The sequence below is a fragment of the Lithobates pipiens genome, unplaced genomic scaffold (assembly GCF_037356315.1).
Source record: "Lithobates pipiens isolate NorthernLeopardFrog02 unplaced genomic scaffold, aLitPip1_a1.2 Scaffold_16, whole genome shotgun sequence".
NCBI lineage: Eukaryota > Metazoa > Chordata > Amphibia > Anura > Ranidae > Lithobates > Lithobates pipiens.
In genome coordinates this window covers 205,370,647-205,390,987 of record NW_027507748.1, presented here as the reverse complement: position 1 = coordinate 205,390,987, position 20,341 = coordinate 205,370,647, and the positions used below count along the sequence as shown (strand labels likewise).

The 20,341-nt window shown below is 40.3% G+C and overlaps 1 protein-coding gene across 4 annotated transcripts in view; it reads right to left on the bottom strand.

The window, feature by feature from the left end:
- The window catches only part of KDM6A (lysine demethylase 6A), a 224,553-nt gene that overhangs the window by 112,243 nt on the left and 91,969 nt on the right, over window positions 1-20,341 (bottom strand). For 3 of the 4 annotated variants that reach the window (XM_077480926.1, XM_077480927.1, XM_077480928.1), the window contains exons 7-11: window positions 15,290-15,344; window positions 11,034-11,068; window positions 8,163-8,256; window positions 6,215-6,341; window positions 1,561-1,659 (exon numbers count right to left, since the gene is read on the bottom strand). In XM_077480926.1, coding sequence (XP_077337052.1) covers window positions 1,561-1,659; window positions 6,215-6,341; window positions 8,163-8,256; window positions 11,034-11,068; window positions 15,290-15,344 — 410 coding nt within the window. Of the gene's footprint in view, window positions 1-1,560; window positions 1,660-6,214; window positions 6,342-8,162; window positions 8,257-11,033; window positions 11,069-15,289; window positions 15,345-16,320; window positions 16,421-20,341 lie in introns of those variants that run through there. The other variant, XM_077480929.1, reaches the window with a different exon arrangement.

Sequence of the window (20,341 nt, the reverse complement as noted above, 5' to 3'; positions counted from 1 at the left end):
GTTTGACCACCGTAGCTGTAATGTTTATCGTTGCCCTGTGTGACATCTGTCTATGTATTCTGAAAGCCTTGTTATTCTCACATGTTTTGTATGCTGTATGACTTGCTGATCTTGTCCACCAATAAACTTGTTGTTTTTGAAAAAAAAAACTTAGGGGCAAATACAAAATCATACATATATCAGCAAAAAGCTCACCCTCCTCTGTGAGCTTGGTGACCATTCCCTTCAACACCGCTTATTAAGATGAAGCAGCTCACATTATCATTTCAGTGCTGTCTAACTCGACCCAGTTCAGACACAACCCCTTCATCCCCTCTTTACTGCAACCTTGCTCTGCCTTGCCAAGCACATTTTTATGCATATGCGCCCCTTGACAATGTCTCAGGGTTATGCTTCAGTAGGATAGGAGAAATAATTAGCAGTAATCTCCCGTCACGTCTGGGCACACTCACCAGTATACTAACACTCAGACTCTGGATTAAGCCATTTCTACTATTCCGATATATTGAGTTCAAGAGTCACAGAGTTTGTGTGCAATATACTGTAGAAAGAATAAATATGGGAATTAAAAATGAACTCGGAACTTTAAAAACAGCACTGAAATAGTGGAAATGGCTCCATCAGTGTAAGTGACCTGAATCGAACACGGAAAAAGCAAGGACAAGATCAGGCTGTTCTAAACGGTATGCGTGTCCAAATAGCGGCACGGACAATCGAAACACCTGTCCCTCTCAAAGCACATCCATCACTTAATATCAGAAAGTGCCCAAGCACAAGTTTTACAGTAATTGGTCTGCCAGCGCTCTCACTGCTTTTGGCATGGTTACAGTAGAGCCCCCCTGTAGGCAGCGCAATATTAAAATCTTCATTACTGCAGGGCATTTTGCTGATTTTTACGGTTCTGTGATGTTACTGGGTACAAAAAAAAAAAAATGCATATCTAGCTGCAGGACCAACGCAAGCCAAAAAAATGCTGAGCCATTCTCAGCAGAGGTGGGAGAGGAATCCTTTCAGGGTGTATTTGCTTTGTGCCCAGGAGAGGAATCTTAAAAAAGATAACCAATATTAAATATATGACTAATGTGATATTGACTTGGGCTAAATAGTTATTTTCTTACAATATTATTATATAACAAGAATTTAAAAATGAAAAAGCAAACTTAGGGATGTTGGGAGTTCTTCATCTTGGTTTAGAAACGTTAACCTGATGTAGAGTGGTCACATAATGGTCCTGGATTTTTTTCTATCCTTCTACATGTGTCAGGGTGTTAGATGTATGTGGACCCAATAGATAGTGAATGAATGTTTTGCTTTTTTTCTTTTGTAAGTAAATGTTATGAATTTTACACTTGCATGCCATGCAGTCTGCCAACAGTACAATTATGTTCGCTAAAGAATATGAGGGGATAGCAGATTATGGGTATATAAAGGTAAATTTAGAAAAAGGAATAGTGTTGATTTGAGGACAAAAATAAATGCAGAAACGTTTGGGCAAGAAATGACAGTTGAAAACCAACTAAACCATGCAGATACATTCACGGACTGATGAGAGGTACATACCCTATTGAACACCATGTGTCAGCACTTGCTTCTGACTTATCAATAGATTGCCTGTAGGATATAAAAGCATCCTGAACCTTCCCAATACTTGAGTAGCACCTGACAAAAAAGAAAAAGCATGATAAATGTTCAAGAAAGTAATCATATACAAGTTTAAACTGCTTATATAAATACATTTTAGCAGTTACATGTAAGGCCTCTGTCACATGAAGGGTCCAATAGGGTCCAGTTTACAAACAATTTGCAAAACTAGCTGTTTTTTTTTTCTTAAACATTGTCTCGCAAGACAAGCAGGATTCAAGCCTCTGGGGTGTGCAGTAACACATGTGACCAGAGGTGCCAGAGACGCACAGTATCTACCCCACCTCTGGCTACATGCAGTACTGCATACACTAGCAGTGACACTGGAACAAACTGAGTTTCCAATGATTCCTATGGAGAAAACTCTATTTTATATACGAGTACTTTGGATTACAAGCATGCTTCTAGAACAAATTATGCTCGCAATCCAAGGTACTTCTGTATCTGAATAAATCAGGAGGTTCAAACAGCATTAATGGTCAAAAAATTTGCAGAGCAACAATAAAATGAAAATGTTGAACGGTTTTAACTGGTTTTGGACCTGAAACTCCTGGAGCACATAAATAACTCCACAAGACATTTTTTAACAAAAAATAATTTTTTTGTTAAAAATGTGTATATATATTATATATATATATATATATATATATATATATATATATATATATATATATATATATATATATATATATATATATATATATCCCCCCTAATATATATTTATTCTAAAAGCAGAAAAAAAGTAAACCCCCCCTCCCAATTTTAGATAGGGTAAGGGGGGTTAAGACCTTAGTTTTGGATATAATGTAGGGAGAATAGAACTCTGGTCAGGTTTTTATTCTTTTTAACAAATCCATCCTGCACCACACCCTTTTCTTTCTTTTTCTTGAGAGAGCTTGGCCAACGGTGACTCCATAAACAATTAGAAGAGAGCCAGATCTTAACCAGTTGATCTCATGTCATTTTGCAAGAGCAATGTACAACTACGTACAGTAAACTACACCACACCCACGTTTCAGGGCCACGGCGGACTACTTTCTCAAGGAGATAGCTGAGTAAAATAAACCACATACATAGATACACTTTCTATTCGGATGCCTCAAAACATAACTAGACATACGATTAAAAACCTTAGTGCAGTTAAATACAATTTAACAAGAAAACATACCGTTACAGTGAAGCCCTGTGTGCTGGATGCCGGTAAATGTGACACTGTTTGGACAGTGTGTTCTGAAAACTGGAAACAGAAGTTGGCATGCACTCCAAACACTGGAAGCCATCACGAGTCACTACCAAGTCATGTGATCCAGTCAGCAAATAATGGTATACCACTGTGTATCCAGGTTCTTGTGATCACTCCGTCATGTAATCCAATCAGCGAATGAGGGTGTACCACTATATCTAAGTCCTGTATACTAATGCTGTGCAGAAGGGATGCATTACAGAAATCAAATGCAATCATCTTGCATTCCAAGTACCAGGAGCTATTAAAGTGGCAAACTCTGTTCTAGTAGTAAACTCTGTTCTACTGCTTTTACCTACAGGTAAGCCTATAATAAGGTTTACCTATAGGATACTGTGAATATCTCCTAAACTTATATCTCCTAAACTAAACGCCGCCACCCCCCCCCCCCCCCCAAAAAAAATTAAAAATAAAAAGCGTAGGGCCCTACCGCCATCCATACCTGGCCCTTAGGGTCTGGTATGGATTTTATGGGGAACTGCACGGCAAAATTAAAAAAATACACATGGGATCCCTTATCAGCACATGCAGCCTAGCAGGTCAGCAGCCAGTCCCTCATACGTGCAAGAACACCTTCAATACTACAATATATATAGAAGTTCAAGTATGCTTAATTCTATCCACAACTAACTCATTAAAGTGTGGTCACTCTAACCCAGGGGTCTCCAAACTTTTCAACACGAGGGCCACATTGTAGATTTTACAAGTATTTGGGGGCCAAAAACATCTGCACAGTATACCCCCATCTCAGTGTCCACCGCAGTCTCCCCTGTACATGTTTGCAGATTTGTGCCCATTTGACACTTTCCTGTACAAGCCTACTTCAATGTAGGAGCCGACCTGGCTTTCTTGCACCTCCCACCCACTGCTACACACGCAGGCTGTAAAGTGAAAGGATTCCTAATGTAAACAGTGGGTGGGAAGCCAGGAGGTGCTGCGCTGATGACGTCACCTAGCAGCCAATCCTCAGCTTAGCACAGCAGCCAATCCTCTGGCAGCATGGGAGGGTGTGCGGGGAGCAGCTTTTTTGTCCTGGACCTGACAGACATATACTGCTAACAGCAGTTGCTTTTAAAAGCCAGCAGATTGGCAGTGCTATGTTGGCAGAGTCTGGGAAAGCTGGGGGCCGGACAAAAACACACCCGCGAGCCGGATGTGGTCCACGAGTCGGGGTTTGGAAATCCTTGCTCTAACCCAATAGACTGGCAAGGCAAAAATTCAGGTAAAGACAACCAAATTGATAAAGTGGTTAAAGTGACACTAGTGGCTTTACAGAAAAAAAATAAAAATAAAAAAAAGATTATAAAATCACTGATCAAAAAAATATGAAAATTGGATATTACAAATCAAGAAAAACACCCCCAAGTCGATCAAATGTTCTGCTGGTTTAAATTACTCAGTTTTATAAATGGGTGATAAATACATTAAGGTGCACATATTTTGCCCCCATTTATCTGTATGGCTATTCAATTCTCTCTTGCATATACTGCCTATCATACCTTCCACACGCCTTTTCTGTACAGGCAGTCCCTGGTTACAAAGAAGATTCTGTAGGTTTGTTCTTAAAGCGGAGGTCCACCCTAAAGTGGACCTCCGCTCATCGGAACCCTCCCCCCTCCGGCGCCACAATTGGCACCTTTCAGGGGGGAGGAGGGGTGCAGATACCTGTACAGTACAGGTATTCTGCACCCACTTCCGGGATAGCTCTCTGCGGAAAGGGGCGTATATTACGCCCCTTTCCGCAAGTGCCCCGCTGCCTGCTGGGAAACACACAGATCCCAGAGGCAGCGGGGACCGTCCTTATTGCGCAGCGCGATTCACGCATGCGCAGTAGGGAACCGGGAAATGAACTTCCTGATTCCCATACCCAAGATGGTGGCGGCAGCACCCGACATACGATCTACAGATCGGCTTCGGGTGCCGACATCGCGGGCGCGCTGGACAGGTAAGTGTCACTATTTTAAAAGTCAGCAGCTGCAGTATTTGTAGCTGCTGGCTTTAAAAAAAAAACAAAAAAAAACAAACATGTTATACTTACCTCCTCTGTGCTTTAAAGTCAATGTAAAGTCTCGTTTTGTTAAAAACAAAACAAAAAAAAACAAACAAACATGTTATACTTACCTCCTCTGTGCAGTTGGTTTTGCACAGAGCAGTCAGGATCCTCCTCTTCTCGGGTCCCTCTTTGCTGCTCCTGGCCCCTCCCTCCTATCAAGTCAGCAGCTTCTTATGGGGGCATTGGAGCCAAGTCACAGCTCCATGTGTTCATTCAGACACGGAGCGCCAACACGTGCTCTCTCTCCCGATTGGCTGGCTGACTGACAGCTAATGGCACCGTTGCCATCTCTCAGCCAATTAGGAGTGTTCTGGACAGCTTAGTAATTCATGGACATCGCTGGAGAGAGATGGGGCTCAGGTAAGCAATTAGGGGGGAGGGGGGTGCAAGGGTGGCTGCTACACACAAAAGGTTTCTTATTTTAATAGAATGCATTAAGATGACAAAAAGAAAAAAGAAAAAAAAAAAAAAGAAATCTGCCTTTACAACTCCAAGTTTAATTTGTATGCAAGTAGGAACAGGTACATTTTTTTAATACAACTCCAGGCAAAAAAAAAAAAAATGTTTTTTGGGTAGCACAGGGAAGGATTTACACCCCTGTAACGTTTGTTTTGTGGTCTGTGCCCTTGTGCAGAAGATTTCACCTCACTTTCTGTCCCTGTGACAATTGGATATTGAAAATCTTAGGTTGTTGTGAAATCAAGGATTGGTGATAAAGCATCAGTCGAGATTACTTTTTCCCATAACGCTTACAGTCCATTTCTAGGCGTAGATTTCCTCTCACTTTCTGTTGTCTCCCTCCGTTTGTAAGTATGAGTCATTTTTAAGTCTGGATGTTTGCAACTCGAGGACTGACTGTACATACCAACTGATACCCTCTCCACGCCTCTCCTACAAATCCTCATGCCGCCCATATCCACCTTTTTTCCCCAAAATGCCTTTAGCATACTACCTACTGTCATACACTCTACACTCTCCTTCTAGAATGTACTGCCTCCTAGCATACCCTCCACACTTTTTGCATATACTACATGCCGTCTGCACTCATCTCCTGGCACATACTGCTCCTAATCAGATCTATGCCCTATACAGCCGGCAACCCACTAAGACACTTTTGTCTGTTATATCCTCAACCTTTCCTTCTGTGGGACAGGCATACTTGTGCTAGCTTGTTATAAACTGTACAAAATATATTGTAAAACATACAAATATCAGCACTTGCACAGCCTAACACCAGAAATGACATTGCTGAAAACATTTAACCAAGTAAATATTACCTTCCAAGGAAATACCAGGACTGACCAGAGTTGGGATCGGCCTCTAATGATTTCTGAAGATACTGGATGGCAAAGCTGGCTTTTGTGGCTTTATCTCCCAACTGATCCACAGTGTGATGCATCCATCCTAGGATAATAAAAGTACTAATTAGGTTTTTATACTTTATTGTACCCCAATTTGCCGTTAGGCTGGCCGCCTTGTAACTCCCTATACATCAGGACGGAGTAGAAAACAGCACAGTAAGCCAGTCAGGCTTTACTGCCTCTAAATCAAACACATTACGTTTTCCAATTGGAAGAGATGACCGGATGCTGCAGTTTCCTCCCTCAAAGGCACAGCATTGACCACTTACTCAAATTAGTTCATTTGAGTAACTAGTTTGAGTTTTGTATATCAATCGACAGGGGTGACTGGATTAGAAAACTGCATTTTTTATTTAAACAAATGACAGTTCACACACCAATATATGTCAAATGTGCATTTGGAGATAGAGCAGATGTGTGCCTATGTAAACAAGGCAAACCTCTGATCTGACAGGGAGCAAGAGAGATCTTGAGTTTCAGCTAAGCTGAAACAATCTTTTTTCCTCCAGTGTAGCCGTGCCCCTGTTAACCCCTTCCCTGCCAGTGCTATTTATACAGTGACCAGTGCATTTTTTTAAGCACTAATCACTATAATGGTCCCCAAAAATTGTCACTTAGTGTCCAATTTGTCCACCGCTAAAAATTGATGACCACCGCTACTACTAGAAAAAAAATAGCCATAAATTTGTCCCACATTTTGTAGACACAATAACTTTTGCGCAATCCAATATACTCTTATTAGGATATTTTTAACCAAAATATGTAGCAGAATACATATTGGTCTAAACTGATGATAAAATTTGATTTGTATTGGGAATGTTTTATAGTAGAATGTAAAAAATATTGTTTATTCAAAATAGTTATTTTTTTGGGCTTATAGTGCAAACACCACCAAAAGAAAGATTTGTAGGAAAGAAAAGGATATCAATTTTACTTGGGTACAGCGACACACGACCATGCAATTGTCAGTTAAAGCAACAGTGCAGTATCGCAAAAATTGGCCTGGTCAGGAAGTGGGTAAAACCATCTGGAGTGGCCCACCCGCAGTTCATTCAAACTAAAGTACATCTGCCACAGTAGATGACAGTATTTTTTTAATTCACAAGAAACTGTGAATGAATGGCGTGGCTGTGTAGGTGGAGCTCCAGATAACCACTCTACTTTCACTAGAAGCAGGGAGGGGAACCAAACAAAGGTGAACTTATCCTTTGAATGCTTCTCTGCTTTGAAAAGATTACAGTCAGGTAAGTTGATGGCTGGCTTCACCCTATTGCACTGCGGTACCGCACAAGTTTTAACCTGTGTGGTGGTGTGCTTTACAAAAAAGGGTCATATCTGTTTTGGCAGAAAATTAATGGGCCATTTACTGCAATGCCTAGAACACACAAAATACTGCTCTTCATTGCATAGGACCAGACAGGTGTGAAAGGGCCCTTAATATTTTGCCAACATAGGAAACTATTATCCCTACAAGGATATGGTCATATGAGCCCTGGATGAAGGAGAGGGCAATAAGAGTAAAATATTACGACTCAAATGTATTGCATAGAAAATGTGAAGTTTGTAAAGAATCATTTAGCTCAGTACACCCTGCATACCAGATGGTTGAGGGTCGCCTAGCAGGCATTTTAAAATGCCTGCCAAAAGTCCCAATTTTTAAAGACTTGTGAAAATAGATTATCTGGACTTCATATTGTGTTCATATGTCAAGGATAAAAATTTTGAATAAATAAGCATAGGATTAAAATGTCCCTATTTTTTACGAAATTACCAAACAAACCATTCAAACCGAAACAGTGACAGTCAGAACTTTCATCTCACTGTGGAATAAACATTTCCAAAAAGTATAACATTCAGTTCTCACCTAGCTGTTGTAGAACAGTAGCCTTTACTTGTGTAGGAAGGTTTTCAGTCTGCAGAAGTTGCTCATATGCTTCTTTTGCAGCGTGGTACTTTCTCTGTTAAAATAAATTAAGATAAGCAATATGAATGTGTATTCAATACGGCATTATATGCATTACATAGCTGATGCAGTTTGCTCACATATGCTACTTAACAGCGTACATATACATCCAGATATTGAAGAGTTTATATCATGTTAATGGTTGAAGCTACAACCATGATCCCGTTATTTTTTTCAGGAGGCAATTCCCTACACAGTAAAAGTAATCCTAGCGGCTATACAGCAGCTGGAATACATTTGCAGGTGGTGGGAATGGGGTCGTACCCCCCTCCCACCACCTTTACCAAGTTCTCCCATCTGATCGGGGATCCTGGTAAGGAAGTGACCGCCAGCATTGGCTTTCCCGGACTCCGTAAGAGGAGCTGATGTTGTTCCTCCCACTGTGTGTTATCAGAAACCATAAGCAACAAGGATTTAGTCACTTCCAGTTTCGCGCTGCACGTTACCAGCTTGCGAAGCAGCAGGTTAAAACAGATCTTGATTTGATCTGTTGTTCTGGAGGTCAGAGGAAAAAATCTGGGATCTAATAGACCACAGATCTCTCCATAAACAGGACCTAACATGGCCCAAGCTATCACAAGGGATGTTGTTCATCCATTGTGATAGCAATAAAAGTGCTTCATTTTAATTAAAAAAAAAATGTAACAACATTTTTTAAAGTGCCTCAGTCTCCACGCACACACACATTGGTCCCGGACACATATGTAAACAGCGATCGCACCACACATGAGCTATCACCAAGAATGTTAGAGCAAGAGCAATCTAGGGCTGGATCTCTCTGTGTAAAGGCTTTTAAAGTGTCATCTATGGATAGTTTAAAGTATTTTAGTATATGTTTGGTATCTATTTACTCGTTCTAACATTTTATGGGTATTCATTTGGTGTTCGTTATGACAAAGCGCTCTTTAGTGTGAAAGGAATCAATGCTTGTACCCTGCCTTTGTGGGATGTGATGTTTTTACCTATGGATGTCTACAAGAAAGTTTTGGAATCTTCTGCATGGTAGAGTGCAGTCATCCACTTTTTTCTTCCATTGCCATGGCTGCGAACCGGACCAGCACCTCGATTGAGGATTAAGAGGCAATTGGGAACGGACCAACCTGGAGCGATGTTACATCTATGTTGGGTATTATACTGTGTTTGTCTTCACAAAAATTCAAAGTGTATTTTCCCTCAAAAAATTGTGTTTCACTACTAGCCATCCAGCTTGCACAGATATACTGTGGCAGGTCACCTCTCTTGTGCGAATCAACGTACTTTTACGTCTGTCCGCCAGGTGGGATAGCGGAAGCGCGCCCGAAGACTATGTCTGCCGGCTACACACTATCGTAGTGAGGAGAGGCAGAATGGGGAATGTAGACGAGGAGATTCCCCCTTCTGCCTAGTGACATGACAGATCATCTGTTCCCAGTGATCGGGAACAGTGATCTCAGTCATGTTCCAGGAAGCCCACCCCCCTACAGTTAGAACACACATAACCCCTTGATTGCCCCTGAGTGTTAACCCCTTTCCTGCCAGTGTCATTTTTACATTGATCAATGCATTTTTATAGCACTGATCAATGTAATGTTGTCACTGGTCCCCAAAAAGTGTAATTTGAGGTCAGATTTGTCCACTGTCTCAATCCTGGGGAAAAAAAATAAAGAAAAATTGTAGATCGCCGACATTACCGGGAAAAACAAATATGTAAAAGTCCCTAAATCTATCCCGTAGTTTGTAGACACTAACGTTTGCGCAAACAAATTTTTAATTTTTTTTACCAAAAATATGTAGAGTGTGTGTATGTGTATATATGTATGTGTATATATGTATGTGTGTGTATATATATATATATATATATATATATATATATATATATATATATATATATATATATATATATATATATATATACACACACACACACACACACACACACACACACCTAAACTGATCAATACATTCGTTTTTTTAGATTTTTCTTCTTTTCTTCTAGATGTCTTATAGCGAAAGAGAGAAAAAAAAAATAAACACTTTTTTTTTTTTGTCAAATTTTTGTAGGTAAAAAAAGGGTGTCAATTTTGTTGGGTACAGTGACGCACGACCACGCAAGTGTCCATTAAAGTGACGCAGTACCATATTGCAAAAAATAAATGGCATGGTCATTAAGGGGACAAATCCTTCCAGGGCTGAAGTCGTTAAACTACGGCGCTACTACCCTGGTTAAAGCAAACCTGAAATAAAACATGTACTTAAGGTTAAATGGCACAACTCAACCAAGGCACTACGGACAGAGATGGACCAAAAAAATAAAATTTATGTGAGGCAGAAGGGAGCAAGTGGTGAAGCTTTGACAGATAAGAAATCTGGTATTCAGGCAAACAGTAGAACTGCATGCTGCTCCACATAAGGGAGTAAAGAAAGAAATAATGGAAGCTATTAGCTAGAATAAACTAAATTGTCACTAATGTGAACCAAGGTGTTTATTATAATATAAAGCCAAATGATAAAAAAATGGCTGTATAGGAAAAGTCACTATTAAAAGTATCGATGAGAATAAATGAACCATCACAGCTGGGGCTTTCATTGAGCACTCACAGCTGTCACTGTCCTCCTCCCAAAAACAGTGCAAGTCTTGGTGCACTGGTCTTCTCGGTCAATTAAGGGCTTGTTCTGGAACAGTCACTGCTTTGGCAAGCTGGACAGTGTTGGCCTACAACATTGGATGGGAGTCTTTGATGTGCGAGTTAAACGCCCTTCTGCCAAGTTTGCTTTAATGAGCAAAAGACTTACCTGTGTTTCGTACAAGTGAGCAATGTGAAACTGAACTGAAAACAGAAGGAGAAAAAAATAAATTCCTCTGCACATCTTACATCCATGAATTCTCCCCCCCACCCCCATCACAAAAAACAGTAATACTAATACGAGTAGCTGGTGGCTCTATTAGTCACCAGTTTCAATCGGATTAGTTAGTTAACTAGTTATTTTACTAATGTACATAGTTCTAACAAAATTTCCATAGTTCTTAATGGAATAAAAAAAAACATCCACATCACCCCCTTCTCCAGAAGGAGTCTACAATGTAATCTAGATAATACATTCACATTTTTTCACTGTAACACTAAGCCCCTAAATAAACAGTAGGTTTTTACCTTGCGGAACAGAACCAGCGAACAAAAGAAAACCAAGGAGAACATACTAGCTCTATGCTAATAATGGCTATCAGAGCCTTTTAAACCCACAACCAGAGCACTGCAGGAATGAAAACCCTATAAAGACCTTTAATATCTCACCCAGAAAAAGAAAGGTATACAGTACCATGATCAACTCATTGTCTGCTACACTAGTACTACACCTGCATTCAATACTTCTTCTTGACAGCAACCTCTAAAGCAGGGGTCTCCAAACTATGACCCTCCAGTTGTTCAGGAACTACAATTCCCATCATGCCTAGTCATGTCTGTGAATATCAGAGTATTACAATGCTTCATGGGACGTGTAGTTTCACAACAGCTGGAGGGTCATAGTTTGGAGATCCCTGCTCTAAAGGCTGCCATAAACTGCTCAAATTTAACCGGATTCTTGCAATAAAAATGAACTCAGACATCCTATGAACTGATCTCTACTAAAACTCCAAACTAGCACTTTTTTTAATTTATTTTTTTACACCAGTTCAGCGTTGGCTCATATAAACAAAAAGGCAGGCAGTAGGGAGCAAAGGACTTTCATAGGTCACTGGAGTTAAATAAAAATAAATAAAATATTTGGGTAGAGATGAAGTTCACAGGATTCCCAAGATCGGCTATACTGCCGCATCTGCCAAAATGCATGCCATGGGTAGCCCTGCTGGCACAATCTGGCTCAACAAAAGTCAGGTGGCAAAAGCTGGCCTGGGAAATTCCTCCTTCCACACTGCTTAGTGTGGCTGGAGGGAATCTATTAAATTTTTCATTCAGCCTGTACCTGTATGGCCAGCTTAAAGCGGAGGTCCACCCTAAAGTGGACCTTCCGCTCATTGGAACCCCACCCCCCCTCTGGCGCCACAATTGGCACCTTTCAGGGGGGGAAGGGGGTGCAGGTACCTGTACAGTACAGGTATCTGCACCCACTTCCGGCATAGCTATCTGCGGAAAGGGGCGTAGACCTTTCCAAAAGTCCCCCGCTGCCTGCTGGGAAACACACAGATCCCAGAGGCAGCGGGTTCATCCTTATTGCGCAGCGCGACTCGCGCATGCGCAGTAGGGAACCGGGAAATGAAGCCGAAAGGCTCCACTTCCTGATTCCCATACCTAAGATGGCGGCGGCAGCACGCGAGAGACGATCGAGAGATCGGCTTCGGGTGTCGACATCGCGGACGCGCTGGGCGAGTAAGTGTTCTTATTTTAAAAGTCAGCAGCTGCAGTATTTGTAGCTGCTGGCTTTAAAAACAAAAAAACGGCGGAACTTCCGGCGGACTCCCGCTTTAAGAACAATTTGCATTCCCTTAATACAACCTGAACTCAGATGGGCGTCTTTGGCTTCTTTATATGCTCTGTTCATTTACTTTGTAGACGCATTGTTTCCATTTCTTTATTAAAAAGGTGTTAATCTGTGCAATCCAGTGAGCTCTGCTTTTATTCTGCCACTTTCAATATTGTTACACTGCCAAAGACTGTATGTGGAACTGGCAAAGGAGAGCAGTCTGCCAGCTTTCCATTGAGGTGCAATGCATAACAAGACTTTATATTAACTCTTCTATTACAAGGAGCGGGTTTTATAAATATTAATATTTTTAATGTGGTGACAGGGTCACTAACATACTGAAATACATTAAACTGAAAGCTAACCAACTAAGCTAATCAAGCCAAAATATATAAAGGTCAAGTTTACTATTTGAAAGAAAAAAGTAAATGCATTTGTTTTGCAGGCGAAAAAAAAAAAAAAAAAAAGAAGAGAAGTGTGATTTTTTTTTCTATGGAGCATGTAGAGCATTGCACCTGCAATCAACAGATCGCTGGTGCACTCTCTGGCTCCTGAAGACTTGGGATGCTGTCTGTACCTCATATGGACAGGCAATCCGAGGGCAGGAAGAGTCCATTAACTATCAGAGCGCTCAACAGAACCCTCATAGTTCATTGAGAACTACAATCCATCAGCCACAATGGTTGATGGTACTTGTAGTCTATCCATTCACAGAGAACTGTAAATGAATGTTAAGGCTGTGTGGGTGGCACCCTGCACAGTGGTGCGGTTTGCAAATTGTGACAGAGGGTGCACGGAGAAGATCCTCCATCCACTGTCACAGGAAGGGGGAAAATCGGCCATGGGAGGTGCAGATGCTCAAACAGGTTAAAGATAGGTGGAACATGCAACTTGTTCCAAAGATGAACTTATCGTTTTAATTGTTTCTTTTTAACATGCACTAGCGAAGTGCAGCTGAAATTTGATTAACTACTAAAGGGGGCAGGGAACGGACAGATGTTAAATTCAGATACTTGTTTAGCCACCACTGGAGTTTTATTCAATCCTTGTTTCAGAGACAATGTTAACATTGTTAATTGGCAATCACTTTCTGTCCTGGTGGCAATTGCTACAAGGACAATTAGGAGGAGGAAAAGCTCCCCGGTGGATACACAGCCCATAATAAAAACCTTTTACGCCTTCCCCAGACAATTGGACATAAAAAGTCTGGGCTGGAGACACAGCTTAAAGCTCTATACACTGTTCAAAAAAAAAAAAAAACCCCCCACACAGCTGACATTCAGCCCGTGTGTATGTCGGTGCGTCTGATTGAAGCTGGCCGCTCATGCTGGAAGCTAATGGCAGAGATCGATGATCGGAGTCTTCTGGCGGCAGGGGGCAGGTGTACAGTGGCACCAACCAGAGCGGTCTTTTTTTTCGTGCAACCCGCCATCTTATGCGAAAAACCGGTTACTGTGTAACCGGCTTAAAGTAGAATTTCTGGCATATAGATTTTTGTAAATTATGATATGTAAAGAAATGTTAACTCTGCCAAGTTGTAATAAACATCTGGATCACTTCACAGTATTCCAGTTATTTGCACAGCTATTTTGCAATGCAGTGCAAACAAACCATCATATATTGGCGCTTGGGAGTTCCTGGTTCTCTGCACAGTCAGCCATAGACATGAATTGTTGCAAGTAGCTGCACGTAGGTAAGCACTGATACTTGCACATAGACCAAGTACATTCAGGAGCGACCGTCTGAACCACTTTACACAAGTAGAGATGCATAGCTGCCTGCAACCATTATAGTTGAGCTCTAAAACCAACACTATATATCTTCTATAGTACAGCTCCCACTGTACCTGGGTTGCTCTGGATATTAGAGCTGCTGGTCTGAAGCGCTAGTGCCATTTTTTCCCCATTTGTCCCATCCCTAGTCATTCACAAAATGTCATGCATTTTTATGTCCCGAGAAGGCCAGAAGTACAGAGAGAGTTGTATCATTCCGCAGAAAGAAAAACATCTCATTTTAAAGCACAGTGATGCAATTCGGACATTGTTTACAACTTAGAGGTAACAAGACCCATCAAAATTAACAAAAGTTTCTGAATCAGAGTCCAGCTTTAATATGAAGATTCTCAAACTACTGGAGTGTAAGAATTCTTACTCTCCTCTCTTTATATGTAACAGATTTGCAAAAGCAGTAGGGGGGGAGAAACACACCACAATTTTAAACCTCTTTTGGGAAACATCAGAGGAAATATATAGGAGAGACTGATAGCCGAGGCGATCCTCTGATAAAAGGACCCTTCCTTATCTAATACACGCAAATCCACATTCTCTCTACTTTATATTTATGCATCTAAATATAATGAAAGAAAAAAAATGAATTTGTAGAACAGAAACATTCTAACTATGCCTCCTCTGGGTGGTACCTTCCCAATAGTGAAGAAAAACAAAAGTAGCTTGCTTTAAGTGGATGCAAATAGAGATGGGAGAATTGCAATTCAACACCACTGAACAGTAGAACAATTGAAAAAGTATGTCCTTATCAGAATGGCCTCAAACACAATAGGATAAAAAAAATAAAATAAATACACTTACTTTCAGCTTTGGACAAAGTGCAGGGATTACAGTCAATCAAAGCCAACTGAAAATGCTGTGGGAAAAGGTAATAGGAGCGTTTTATTCAGTATATTTTTCATAAAACAATCAATTTAAGACCCACAGCAGTTATTTATATGTATTGTAAGGTCAGTACCAATAGGAATAGATCTGCATAATGATCAGCATACCATCTCAAAAAAAAACAAAAACCCAAGACATACTGAGATTATTAAGGTTGTACAGTAAACCAATTCAAAGATGCACAGTTGAGGACATTTTTTCCTAAAAACACAAAATTGCAATCAAATGTTTTAAATAGAAAAGTCATGCTTTTGCATTTGGGGTTGTGTGGGTGCAATTGTATTATGATAAAAAAAAAGGCAAATATTTGATCTTTCTGCCTTCATACCTGTAAATGCATCCATCCTTTGTGTATTAATGCACATGCCTAGACTGTGCAGCTTTGGGACTGTTACCATGGCAATGTTACTTAGGGAATTAGAAAAATCACCAAATATGAACTAAATAATAGCACAAAGATAATGGCAGAACATTATGCAAATTAACACAACAAGCAGTACATAATCCAGTAGTACAAATACAAAGCTTATGCAATGGTGAAATGAATGTTATGAAAAGAGAGTGTGCTCAGAACATAATTTATTTAGTAAGTGACCCCAATAAAAACAAAGCTATTCAAAACGGAAAACCAATGAAATACAAAAAAATAAAAATAAAAAAATTGAAAAGAAAAATAAAGTATAAAAATATGAAACCTATAAAAAAATATATATATATATTTTTTGTGGCACATACAGATAAATTAAATGCTGAATAAGGTAATATATAAACACAGAGCATTAACTGGATACTGAAAACAAGACATAGACCTGTCATCAAAATGCAAAGGAAAGAAAAGCAGCAAGGTTCAAGGTATGATAACAAGCATATGCTGAATGGATGGTACAATTAAAAAAAAAAATCAATAGGCAAAATTCCACGGCAACGCTAGAGAACACCACACTCACCGATGATGAAAATAAGGAAAAGCCATCTTAATTTCAAAATCTCTCGTCTGCAAAAGCAGCAGCTAGAAAACATCTGCACCTCATACAAATATTGCGGTACTGAGGCTGGCTACTGCTGTGTGAAATGGTTATTATGCAGGAGAGGCCACTGCAGTTCAGAGACGACACACAATACCTCAAGGCAGACAGCAGTCTATAGAAATTCAAATCCACAGTAAGAGGATTTACCTAGAAAGTGCTGCCCTGAATTTAAAAAAGTGATAGTGGCTAGAAATCACGCATTTACAAAATAAAAACAATCAGATCTAGAATGTAACCAGTGTGATATTGTAAGTGTACCTTACTGTACATATTCATTTTTATATACATTTTCTAACACATTCATTCAACACATTGCAATCACGGACACAATACATGCATGTACTATATACGGTTGCATGCATTAAGAGATGATCATTTTTACACACAATACTATGCAGACGTACAATAGTTAATTTTTGTGTTCAAGCGACCATGTGCTAGACCAGGGATATGCAATTAGTGGACCTCCAGCTGTTGCAAAACTACAAGTCCCATCATGCCTCCGGGTGTCATGCTTGTGGCTGTCAGGGTCTTGCTATGCCTTGTGGGACTTGTAGTTCTGCAACAGCTGGAGGTTCGCTAATGGCATATCCCTGTGCTAGACCAAGGAGGTCTAATAAACATAGTCCTCTAGTGACAGACTGTTGGCTTGAACCACCACCCAGAGTGTGGGGGAGGGAGAATTGTGGAATCCAGAACATCTGAAAGGGTCATTTACCAGGGATGGTCTTGCCTCTGCAAAAGGGTAAAGACTGGAGTCACTGCCCCCCAAAAAGGACATTTTTAATTCTCTTTTACAGGCTGTAGTAGCTTGATCTAAATTTAGTGCCATGGTCAGTATTCGTGTGTTAACATAAGAGTGCAGTAATAAAGAAACATATTTGAATGTTCTTAAAGAGTCCATTCAGGCAAAGTGAGTGTCTTAGTCCACTATCCTCTCAGCAAGGTGTGCTGATGAATCTACAGTTCTTTATGGCTTCTCAGCTGCAAAAGTCTACCCTGGGTTAAGCTTTGGTGTGTATAACATCCTACACATCCAAAAACATCAGCCACAACCAATAAAATCGCATCGATTTACCCAAGTTGAGCGATCAATTTGGGTACATTCAACCTGCCCATACATGGCAGGTCCCTGCTGAACCAGCCGTCTTAATGCAGTTGGGAGATCGAGACGATGGAAAAATATACCTTGCCAGGGGAAGGGGAAGGCAATTTCAGGAGATAGTATCATTTTGCCTGAATGGACAGTGTAACAAACCAATTTCCAATACCAATTGTGAGCTCGGGACATAAAATGCAACCAAAGGTTACAGATACTTTAAGTGGAAGTAAACCCATTAAATTAACAGTTTCAAAAAACAGTTATATTCCCGGCATGCCATAAATGTAACTGTTACATTGGTTGTGCTCTCAACCAAACTGTTGCACCATCCAATGGCTGATGTCATAACTGATCACATGTGCAACAACATGGCAGTTGAAGATTAAAAAGAGGTCAATATAGCAGCTTCCTTGGCTGAAAATGATGGGAGGGTTTACTTCCACTTTAAAATATCATCGCCAATTAAACTGGATGCTTATGACACACATGCTCTTGCTTTTTTTTTTTTATGTTATGCTTTTTGTTTCTCTAACTGTGCCCCAGCAGCCCTGGCCAACTTTTGGTAAGGGGTATGCTCAATGGGACCAATGGAGTCTTGCAGGACTCTCAAGTGTGCACGCTCTCCTGTTTAGCACTGCAACTATCGAGCAAGTGAGAGGGGAGTCAAAGCCATACCTCTCCTGAATGAGAAAGGGTGCAATGTAAGGTTGTAGTTCTAAAGTGGAGCATGCATGAGTTGAAGACTCCAATCCTAACAAGCACAGGGGGGTACCCCCATACCTGAAGTTAGACAGTGTGACCAGGGTAGAGTTAGAAGTGGCAGGTGAATTTTTTTTAAAAGAATAGCAAGAGCAGTTTTGCGTGGGACAAGTCAGGGTTTCCCCCTATCTCCACTCTTATTTGCCCTGGCCACAGTGCCCCTAGAGGAATTGTTCTGCTCCAACCCTGATATACGAGGCAGTGGAGTAGTTGAGTGGTTGGTTATCACCACAAAACTAAGTTTGCAGATTTGTTTCTTACTGCTCCCCTTACAATGCCTAACCTGGATCATACCTTGGAATGTTTTATCGGAATATCTTGTTTAGAGGTGAATCTGCAAAAGTTACAGGCTCTCAATAATACTGATAAAAAATAATTTTCTTACAAATGGACTAGGCATGCTCTTGCCTAATAGGGCATCTAGGTTTACCCTCCATATAGTTAGCGTTGGGCTACTGACCTTCATGCCCTGCTGGAACCAAAGGATTGGCAGGATATCTGGCAATTCACTAAACCTTCTACCATTAACATTTTATCATTGGAAACCAACTATAAGATTTTAACTAGTTCCAGCTAGAGTTTGGCCAAATATTCCAGTTATTCCCCAAATTGTTTTAGAAGCTGTGAAGATGGTGGCACACACCTGGACATTTGGTGGACCTGCCCCATACTGGACTGAAGTGTTTCAAATACTGTCTGTACTATTTGTTGTCCCTCTTTTCACCTGACTCCACCATACAATTATTGAATAAACGTCCCCGGGATTTGACATGCTCGCAATTCAAACTACTCTTATATGTGACAACTGCTTTTAAGCAAACCATTGCTAAAGTATGGAAGACTTCTACTTTGTGTTATTCTATTTTTAGTCTCAAGGAGACACAGTGTATGATTTATAGTAAAATAGAAGCTACCCTGCTTGATCGCATGCAAAATTACCTTAATACACACACTTTCCCCCAGTTCCTTTTTCTTACAACTACCTCTCTGTAATTTTTTTTTATAAGCAGCTTATTATTGTGCACTCTTCATATGGTATCTTAGAGCTTTTAAAGTGGATGTAAACCCTCTCCTATACCCAGTGAAGTGACTAGCCTCAGATGATACACAGAGATGAAACAAACCTCTTTATATAAGTTTTACATGTATATCTGCTGTCTTCAGCTTTCTAGTCCACTCTTTAGGCTACATGCACACTGGCTTAAAAAAAAAAGTTGCTTCTACAGGAGTTTTGTGTTCTGCCTGTAGAAGCAGCTCAATGGTATCCTATGTGTCCATGTACATTAGGACGTTTACAGGCATATTTCGCGTTTAACATTTAGAGGCAGAAAGAAAAACCTTTCTGGTTTGCGTTTTTTGATTGGAGCTTGGAGGCAGGGGAAAAAAAACCTCTCCTAAACTTTGTACAAAAAATGCTCTGAGTTTAATACTCCCAAGAGAACAGACTTTAAGCCCAGTATGCATGGAGACTTACTGCACATAGTGCTAGCAATATCTCTACCCGTTTCAGCAGTGGGAGGGGAGTCTGGGGGTACACTAAGTGCTGAAATTTGGACAGGTTTTATTTTTGCTTGTACATTGATGTTCTTTCAATAAAACTTTTTGAATAGCAAGAGCTACTTCCTACTAGAAGTCCCACATTTAAAAAATGGCTTTAATGCTACTTTAGGAACATGTAACAAAAAAGGTGCTAATGACCAATGACGTTATTTGTAAAAATTAGCACAGAGATTAAAAAAATTCAAAATAATCCTCCTCCATCTGATAAGCAAAACTCCCCAGAGCTGTTGGACCTTCCATTAAAGAAGGTCAAGAGTGCAATGTTTATGACGTTCCCAAAATCAGATCATCTACAACAGATTTGTGTGGTGCATGGTGTAAACAAAATTTAAATAGCGTAATACAGTTTATTAAAACCAGAGATGAAAATAAAAATGGCAAAGTTTGTGCATAGAAACACTCAGCCAGCTTGATCCTTACACCAAACTGGACCTGACATATTGATCTATCCTGTTTAGCCACGACCTATGTGTTTCTTTACAAAGACTTCCTCAGGCCACTGCCTGAAACAATTAGATT